The sequence below is a fragment of the Anarrhichthys ocellatus genome, unplaced genomic scaffold (genome assembly GCF_004355925.1).
Source record: "Anarrhichthys ocellatus isolate YVR2014 unplaced genomic scaffold, GSC_Weel_1.0 scaffold50, whole genome shotgun sequence".
In the NCBI taxonomy this organism is placed as follows: domain Eukaryota; kingdom Metazoa; phylum Chordata; class Actinopteri; order Perciformes; family Anarhichadidae; genus Anarrhichthys; species Anarrhichthys ocellatus.
Genome location: NW_022280080.1, coordinates 508721 through 519043, shown reverse-complemented (window position 1 = coordinate 519043; position 10323 = coordinate 508721). Strand labels below are relative to the sequence as shown.

At 43.5% G+C, this 10323-nt stretch overlaps 1 protein-coding gene across 1 annotated transcript; it reads left to right on the top strand.

Annotated features, from left to right (window-relative positions):
* The first annotated feature begins 1219 nt into the window (after positions 1–1219).
* Positions 1220–9477, top strand: ifngr2 (interferon gamma receptor 2). Its single transcript, XM_031870031.1, has 7 exons — positions 1220–1376; positions 3015–3144; positions 3384–3553; positions 4870–5021; positions 5910–6051; positions 6880–7031; positions 8125–9477. The coding sequence occupies exons 1-7, from the start codon at positions 1337–1339 to the stop codon at positions 8230–8232; spliced, it is 894 nt and encodes a 297-aa protein (XP_031725891.1). The 5' UTR covers positions 1220–1336; the 3' UTR covers positions 8233–9477.
* The last annotated feature ends 846 nt before the right edge of the window (positions 9478–10323 follow it).

Genomic DNA, 10323 nt, shown 5'->3' with positions numbered 1-10323 from the left:
GCTCTATAATAGTGTTTCAGGTGGCCAGGATCACGCCTAAATGAATGCACATCTTTACTTCCCTCTCGTGGTTTCTAGCTGTACTGAAGCTCATGAAGATACAATATATTAGTCCAGGTCAGGGTGGCGATGAATTCTGCTTGTGGTGCTCACCTCACTGTAAACTTGCATTTGAAAAACACGACAGCTCTGTGGCTCTTTTCAGAAAACGTATGTCTATCACGCAGAATCGGCAGTAACCTCTTGTTACGAGGTGCTGAACTTGTAAATGTCATACAACAGATTCTGTGTCTTCTTAGCAAACACCCCCATGTCCACAATGTTATGACCCATGTTACCACAAATGACAGCGCCATGCAGCAATCTGAGGATTTGAACCATCTTTTTAACTAACTCAAAAACTGTAGAAAGCCCGTCTTCATGTCAGGCCCTATAGCCACACTAGGCCGGCTGCTCTCTCTACACACATGAAGTCAGTCTGTCTATCACACAATCTGTTTCTTATCGACAATTTGTATCTTCTTTAGGGGAAAACCTCCTTTTTAGCAGAGCTGGTATCCACCACAGGTTCCACGGCACAAGGGCTCTTGTGCATCTTAACAATCACAAATACATATTTAAAATATTGAAAATGGCCAATTTCTCCAAAAGCCAGACAATTACAGTTTAAAATCATGAATATATATTATCCAGCAGCAGAAATGATAAAAGTAAGATGGATTTGATGTTGACCCCCAGAAACTATTGAACGTCTCTTTTTTTCAAGTCCAATCATTCTACAATTTTGGCAATAAAAAGCATAAGCTCTTCATTTGCCGGGTGCAGCATTGAAGTGATGAAATGAGTGATGTGTCAGTAATTCATATATTCTGTACACTGACATCTATCACTCTTCTGTCCTTCCTGATAGAGGATCCTCCTCTGTTGCTCTCCCTCAGGTCTCTCCCTCTTTTCTCCCTGTTAAAGGTTTCTGGGGAGTTCTTCCTGTTCTGATGTGAGGGTCAAAGGTCAGAGGATGTCGCATGTGTACAGACTGTAAAGCCCTCTGAGGAAAGATCTGTGATTTTGGGCTGGACTAAATTATTTGATTTAAATTGAATTGATTAGGTTTCATTGATGTAACCACACAGTATATGGATGTAACCTTCTTCTTCTTCTTCTTATAGTTCGTAATATTGGTGACGTTCCCTTTAAGGGGCGTTCCCGGAAGTCAGCTGCTGCGACAACAAGGAGGCTCGTAACTTCCCAGACTGTCGTCGTACCCAGACACATTATGGCTGCTGTGAAGACAAGTTGTTCGGGGATTCTGCGCACTCTGTGAAATGACGCGGTCACGATGCTGTTCAATGTCCTGTGTATTCTTATCGCCGCCCAAGGTAACGTTAATACGTTAATACGTGAGCGTAAACAGTTAAGGTTTCGTTTTTGACATACTTCTCTGTTCTAGTTGTGAGGCAACACCATCTCTTGTGTCTGTGCGCGCTTGTGCTAACGCAGTCTAAGGTTCGCTGTCTGTAACGTCGCTAATGGTTTCCAGCAGTAGTCTTCAACAGAGCAGGGCTGCGGTCGTATAGACCTTTCTGCTGAGGAAGATTCCTCTCTGACTGAAACGACCCGGAAGTCTCTCAGTGGCCGCCATGATAAGAGCTGGAGAGACAGCGGGGTCCTCCTTGTGCCACTGGCCAGTCAGTCAGGCGTCAGGACTGTGGCACGTACTGAAATAAAATGAATGAGAAACACAAACGTACAACGTGGTTACTCTAAGGATGTATACAGAGAACGGGTGACTCAACGAAAATCCATACTCTGATAATAAAACTGATTTATGGCAGCTGACCAATCGTAACAGCAATGGGTGTTCTCAGGAAATGTGGCTCCGCCCACTCAGCAGCTTCTTGACGGTGCTGAACGAGTGCCGCTCGCTTGCCACAGTTGTGGCGGCTGACTGGCGCTGACTGGCGCTGCGGTGCCAGCAGGAGGATCTCGGCCTTGCTGAAGAGCTGCTTGAATTCTCTAAATGCTAAGGAAAGGTGCTTCAATGCTTCCTTTATTAGCTCCTTTAGCATAGGAAACACTGGACCTTCCTTTACGAAAGGAAAGTAGATCATTCCTTGCAGCGGCAACAAGCCAGGCCTATGATAGAGTATTATACTGTTAAAAAGCACAGTACAACTGAACCGTTGCATCTACATTATATTGATATTGAACGGTTTGATGGATGTTACACATGAGTGAATTGTTTCTCCTGAAGCATGTTGATTAAGTGTGACAGCAGCAGGAAGGAAGGAGCTCTTTAGAAAGCCTGCATGCATACAGAGGAATAGAGTTCATGGGGTCATGTTGTAGTTGCTCTGTTTGTAGTCCTTCGTCATTGTAGTTTCTCCATGGCAGACCACCGTCACATCAGAATGACGTATCTTAGTGAAAGCAGAGTTGAATTCTCTGAACACCACGTTGTCTTTTCCCAACTCCTCACCAACTCTCTTTCACATCTTTCCTTGACCCCATGATGTTTTCAAGGTCAAGGAGAAGTGGTTATGAATAGACCTTAGGTCATTTCTGAACTTTTCGACCGCAGACCAGGTCTCTGTCATTAAGAACCGAGCTGTTGAGCACTAATGCTTTCCACCAGTATTCATAGAGGGACACATTGTGGTGACGTTGAAATACAATGACTCACACTATATTTCAGTCAAATGTGAACTCTTTGAGTGATACTGTACTAATGTGCACGCTATGCTTCCAGAGCAGGACGAAGTCATGACTACATGTGTCTTAGAGATAACAGAAGCTTTACTGCTTCATATTGCATTCGATTTCTATATTTCCAATTGTCACCTGGTGCCTGGATTTAGTGTTTTCCTTTACAGAAATAATGATGCATGACAGTTCACCAGCATGCAGGATAAGACGGGGCAGATTGACCCAATAAACCATGCAGGGAATATGCCTAATGTCTGTAGTCCTGCAGTGTCAAACATCATCTTCTCATTGGCTACTCTGTCTACATCCAGTCCCGTCTGTCCCAGGACTGTCTGAGGTGCCACCAGCACCGCCACAGAACGTCCATGTTGACAACTGGCTGCTGACATGGCCTCCTGCCCCCGAGGACGGAAACGTCACCTACACCGTTCAGTACAGCAGGTGAGGTGTGATGCTTGTGTGTCAGTCTGCAACCTGCATGAGAAGAATCTGAGAAGTTCTTCAGTTCCTGTCTTGTCTGGACACATGTCAGGCAATTATTGAATATGTATATATTGGCATCACAACCAGTATTTTAAAATCACACTCGGTTCTTTTGTTTGAAATGTGTTACAAGCTGTAAATAAAGGCTCATGACATCATGATTGTGGACTGATTGTAAATCTGTTCCTTGTCTTCAGCTTTGACAGCGCTGTGTGGACGGATGTACCAGCATGTGTCCACATATCTTCGAATTCCTGTTCTGTTATTTCCACCAAAGCGAAGGGCAAGCACGGCTGCGTTATGCTCCGTGTGCAAGCGGAGAGACGGGGTCTGACCTCGAGACCAGTCAAAGCCTGTAGCCGACACGGTAAGAACCCACGAGCCGCCATGTCACCAGGGCCGAATGCAGCAGTGTTCTTCCTACCAGGAGCTCTAAATGCATGCTGGGATTGCCTTTCATAATATCCTAAATGTAGCACGCAGCTAAAACACACATTAGCACTGTCATATTACCACCGTTGTGAGTGGTCTCACTGGTCTAATATTCAGGATTCAGGAAATGAATGATTTCAACCCTAAGCTGACCCAGCAGACGGGTTGTTACACAGAACCATCTGAAAAGCTTCAATAAACAGTTTGGAAAAGGAATTGGATGAACCATCCGTCACTCCAACTCGTCCTGAAGTCAGTCAGGAGAAGAGAGAAACCATCTGTTCCACAGAAGCCTTCAGTGTCCTTCTTTCAATGAAGAAATACTCTCCAGTTGTGATAGAACGGATGCTATTGCAGCAGCTACGCTAACCTCTTCAGAAGCCGTCATTGTTGTTTAGAACCAACAGTCTCCTCTCTGTGCCTGATGATGGATTTTGAGTGAAATGTGGTCCTGAGATTGTCCCTGTGGTCTGGAGACATGCTGAGAGTCCAGCTGCTTACAGGAAGCCACAACCCACTCCATCAGAGACCAGAGGAGAGGGGAACCTGGGATTTTAGAACAACAAGTTTTCCTGGGATTATGTTCCAACGCCATTTAAAAAAAAAAAAAAAAAAAAAAAAAAGTATTTTCTTAAAAACAGAACTTTTTTTAGCTTGAATTGTAAAATTCTTACTCTATTTTATCAGGAGCATCCTGTTATATTGTTGGTTGGGATGGAGATTCCTAAATCAGTAATAGGAACAAACTAGGAGAAGTTGCTCAGGCTTGTGGGTGCAGCAGTCTGAAGTGAAGCACCTGACCAGCTGACAGTCTGGATCCATCTCCAGACCCCCCCAATCTAGTCGCACATACACACATCCTAAGATCAGAACCAACCAAGTCATTCATTAACTTAACAAGCTATGTGCAGCATAGGTTCTGGAGCAATACATGTGATGTCTTATAGATCATGGACCTTAGATGCTGTCTCTGTTGTTCTGTGTTTTAATTGTTTGTCTATATTGTGTTAACTGGACTTCTAACATCCTGTTTGGGGACATTAAAGTTGTGTAAGTCAAGGTGTCAACCTACCTAACTACATGGTGTGGGCCACATGGTGTGAGGTGTCAAAAGCTTAAACTCACAGTAAGCTTTCATAACTTAATAAAACCACTGTGCTAGATTGATGAGTTGTTTGTATTGGCTCTCACACCTTCAGTAGATCTGTCCTGGTTATGGCAACACTCATGATATCTGTTGTGCTCGTCCAGGTGACTCGTGTACGCCAGACTTCAGTCTGACTGCAGGTGCAAAGCCGGGCTCCCTGACTGTACTTCTGCGTAGGAACCACAGTCTGGCTCAGGAACATGGAGACCACGCTCGACACCGGGTCTATTATGGCAAGGAGGGAGAACCCCGGCAGGTGAGAGGAACCATGTCGCTGTAGGTAGTAGTAGTAATCTCTACTTCATAGCTGTGAAGTCGTCTGACCACCAAAACATTCCACTTTGTTAACAGCTGCATTGACTGACAATGTCTGCTTTCAACATTTCCCTTTGGCTGTTTGGAACAAGAACATTCAGGATGCTTCCCCAAGGGCCTGTGTTCTACTATCTGGCTCTCCAGAGGTTTCCTTCACATTAACTTTCATTTATATTTGAACATTAGAAGCTTTCACCATAGAATAGAGAGCCAGCTGTTAGATGTGATCAAATAAATCACAATCTAGTCTCACTTACCTATCCTACGGAGTCAGCTAAACTCTGGCCGTGTACGTTTATCGTCCTCAGTCCAAAATATGTATGTTGGCTTTGGCAACCTTTCCATGTATACAGTGTGCCATCTAACCCACAGCAGAGCCACCATGCAGCCCTGGAGAACACTATATATACTTCTGAGATGATCGTATTATATGTTGTGGATCTGGATATTGACCAGAGTATTTTCATCGCTCAAGTTCAACATGATCTCAACCAGACCTTAGAAGCAGGAAGGTTTCTATAGAATTCAGAGCTCTGGAATATTCACTTGTAAACTAATGTCCAATAATTAGTGGGGCCTTTTGTGATCCATGAGGTACTGTAAGCACTCCGCCGTAACCGTTGAGATGAGTCTAATCCACATGTTGCCGTCTGCTGACACTTCTCCATCACATAGTGATCCGAGGGTTTGACTTTCCTCTTCTCATGAGCTAATGGTCACAATCCTCCCGTTGTTACTCGTCCCCCGAGTGTGAAGCAGTATTCATCGAGTGAAAGGGTGACAGCGTGCTTAGATCTGTAATGTGTGTTGTTGTTCCACTCGTCAACAGGAGTACGTAGATGCTGTGTCCTCGGTGACCATCCCTGCGCTGCAGGTGGGACAGCGGTACTGTGCAGAGGTGCAGTACCTTTACTTCAGTACGCCCGTCGGACTGGGCGCCTGTGCTCAGTGTGAGCTCATCCCTGAGGCCGGTAAGACGTGTTTGTAGCTGCTGCTACAAAAAAGAAAAAAATGTTGTCGACACGTTAAAGAACCAATCGTCTGTGTTGCTTGTTTGGTTTGTCCAGAATGTACAAAGAGGTCCTACTGTGATTTGCTGTCCTAACAGCCAACGGCTTCATAGTTAAGACACCGTCACCATAAACACTCATGACCCAAGCAGGGTCCATTTCACAAAGTCTGCCATGAAGCTCTGACTTCATGAAGCTCTGACTTCATGAAGCTCTGACTTCATGAAGCTCTGACTTCATGAAGCTCTGACTTCATGAAGCTCAGTCGGCTGTAAAAAAGCGTTAAAGCAGCAGCTTTGTTCGTATCATGAACAGAATGATAAGCATGGTTCAACTTGACTTGGGGATTTCTTGTGGTGTTTGGCAGGTGTTGTTGGGATGTGTTGTTACCACACAGCCTTACATCAAAGGTGAAGCTGACTACACGTTGGTGCTCGTTGTGTATTCATTCAAAGTGTCGTGTACTCTGTGGGCTGAAATGCGTCTCTGACTAGTGAGTAGCAGCGTTTAGTACAGTTGGTAAGGTGCATTAATGGGACATGCATTCATACAGAAGGAGACAAAAAAATTTATTTGTGAAGCGAAGATGATTTGGATTATTTAATGAGCTTTAATGTGCTACAACATGAACAACCAGCAGCTGGGTCCTTTATAAGTCCAAGCTTCTTAAAGTGTCTCATCTTATTGTTTGTGGAATCTATTTTAAACGTTGCTAGCTTTAAGTCAAAGCCTCTGAAGTCAGAACATGATTCGAGGTGTAATGGTGTGTGTGTTCTGTACATTCCCCAGGAGAAGACTCCAAACAGTCAGAGATCATAGCAGCTGTGGTGCCTGTCGTCGTGGTCCTGTTCATTCTGATACCTGTGGGAGCGTACTTCCTCATCTTCCAGCGTGGGACAATCAAACAGTGGCTGCGTCCTCCGTACCAGATCCCAGAAGACGTGAGCGCCGATGAACTCATTCACCACACGGCCCCTTCCATCAAACCAGTTTACCAGATAAACCAGGCTTATCTCCACTGTTCAGTTCATTCCATAAAGCAAACTCAACGTAGTTGAAGCTTAGTTACTATAGCAACTTATGCTAGGAAAGTAACCTGGTCCGTCGGGCTGGTGTCGGGCTAGTGTCGGGCTAGTGTCGGGCTAAGCCTGAGTTGTTGCTCAACCAGAGTTCCTGTAACTCTGACTGGACAGGAAAGTGATAATTTTACCTCAGACTTTCTGGACTGATGCCATATGATTTGACTTTATTGACCACTATTAGACTTGAATAAATGATATCAAAATAAATTGTACAATGATAAATAAGATGTAGAGCTACATTAATGTTTAAATATGTGGCATGTGATATCAAACATTATGCTTTTGCTACATAAGTCTTAATCTAAATGAACCCAATAGATAATAATAGATGCATAAATAGTTAAAAGTCCAGTTGCAAAAAATGATATTGATCAGAAATGTAGAATCCAAATCCATTTTTCCTGAGAGGAAACCATGTTTAATACATTTAAAACAATGTCAAAGATGTATATGTTTAATGACTTTGTGTTCTTGTTGAAGGCCTTCCAATGGACTTAACTTTTCTAGATGTCTAGACCTCTGATTACTGTCATCTGACTCCACCCTGATTTGATTGGATATCTGTAAGCCAATCACAGCGTCCACATAATCTAAAGTGGACTGCTGCTCTCAGCCTGCTTAAGAATGGTGTGCACACTCAGATATGTTAACTACTTGAGCCTGACTCGAGTTAGTCTGATAGCGGGAACTTGAATTGATTTCTGAGGTTCATTCAAGTCCGGTTTTAGACTTTAGGCCCACGGTCTCATTATATTTACACTGTGTATCAGACGGCACTAATTTGGTCGATGCAAACACAGGAGATCAACCTCCAACCTGCCAACAACTTTATGTGCAGATGATGTGTTCATAACAAGTCACATGTAGTTATTCACAGTGTGCATAATGCCTACAGTATCTTCAAGGTTCCAGCTTTCTAAGAACAGTGTTGCCTTTTGTTTTTGTCCTCCAGTTCTTGCTTGATCGATTTCCAGAGAATCTTCCCGTCTCCAGCAGCAGCCCCACAGAGGAGCACTGCCTTGTCATCACTTCCTTCTCCCCAGAGGAGCTCAGCAAATGAGAGCAGCCGCCCTCCACCTGCTTCTGCACTACACCGCCTCTCTGTGGCCTTCGTACTCTGCTGTGTGGGATCAGACCTGACCATTGAACTGTTGGGAGACTGTCCTGAGCCCACATATTTATATCTGGCCTGCTTCTCCCTGCAGCCAGACCTTCTGCTGATATGGATTTAGGTGACATAAACTTCATTGCTGGGATGAGGGAGAGAAAAGGGAGAACCACTCTCAGCCCACTGGAGATAAGCTCCACACGGTGTGTTATCCCCGCTCTCTCTCTCATTGGGTGTAATATAGGAAATTACAAGCAAAATGTAACAAACGCCAAAGTTGAGGAAGATTTTCAGATTCACAGAAATGTGTACGCCAAAATGAGCAAACAACCTAGATTTGCATTTCTGCACCATTTCTATGAGCATCCGTCTGTGAGATACTTCTGAAGTGAGCACATTGCCTTGTCGACCGATGGACAGCCCATGATAAACAGTTAAACCCACAAGCAGACTGCAATCAGGACCAGTGCCACATGTACGTCTACGTGACACTAGTTGTAGTTAAGGTCACCACAGCAGAGAACTTTACTGATTCCTTACAAAGATCACATAGTGTACAGTCCTAATGTCTTCATGTGGTACTTTAGCTTATTATGATGCATATCACTGTTTACAACATGTTAGCATTACAGACATTAATGAACCAGATGATATTGCTCATAGCATTAACCAAGTTCTATAGAACAAAGCTCTGACAGAAGTAGCGATTTGTTGAATCTGTGATCTTGAGGAAGAGTTTGTCTGTAATTCCTGAATATTTCTTTACATGTCTGAATCAATCAAACGTCTGACCTGAATCCTGAAGAAGAGCACGAGTTCAGAGTGAAGACTGAGTCTTTCATCTGTGACACTGCTGGGAACGGAGGATTCCTCTTCAGTCGATCTTAAATAAGTTCTGACATCAACAAAAAGGACAGAAGCAGCATTGGCACGGACTTTATTTCTTTAAGTCAGAACACTAACCAGTCAATCATACTGAACCCTATTCTGGCATTTTCTGTTCTATGTCCAACCAGTCAGGAAGTCTGACACCACGGTGTCTCTCCAGCTCAACATTGCTAACAGAACATTATGTAAGCATCCTAAACTTTCAGAAGCGGTGACTTCGAACCATGTGTATCAGTTGGTAGGATGTTGCAGGCCTTTGCTCTGGACAGTCTGACACTGACTCAAAATAAATGACTTGTGAAACTGAAAGCTTTGTGATTTGGGCTCATAAACAACCATGTGTCATTCCTTAGCAGGGTGGCTCACTCAGTCTGCTACTCGTGTCTTTTATGTAGACTGTCAGGTCACCTAAACCACAACATGTTTTCTCATTTAACCCCTTGAGATTTCTGGCCTAGCAGAGAGTCTGGGTTCTGGAAACCCTGTTCATATAACGTCTCTCACTTTTAGTTTTCAGTTTGAGTTTCTCAAAGCATTAAAAACATGTCTTCAGAGTCACTTCCCCTCACCATCCACAACACATTGTCAACTGTCTCCACTAGGCTGTTTCTAAACACTGTTTCTAAAATACAAAGGAGTAAACTCACATTGTACTGATGCAGATCTTTCTGAGATAGATATCTCAAAACCTGGACCAATAACGGCAAAACTATTATATGTGGGAATGTTAGTCCTGATGAGCAGGTAGCACCTTGCATGGTAGTTCTGTCATTAGTGTGTGAATGGGTGAATGATGACATGTAGTGTTAAAGAGCTTTGAGTGGTCGGAACACTAGAAAAGAACTCTACAAGTACAGTCCATCTACCATTTATGAAGTCAATTTACCATTGGTAAATGGATAAGATCTGCACCAATGACAACTGCAACATGTAGAAATACTGGTTTTAACAACTGGTTAAATGACAGTCAGTTGAATGATGGTCAAAGGAGCGCCTGAATCCACCATTAACATCAAGATGGTAAATGGACTGTACTTGGATAGTAGGGTTTTCTATTTATACGAGTGTTCTCTATTCATACTAGTGTTCTCTATTCATACTAGTGTTCTCTATTCACAGTAGTGTTCTCTATTCACACTGGTGTTCTCTATTCAT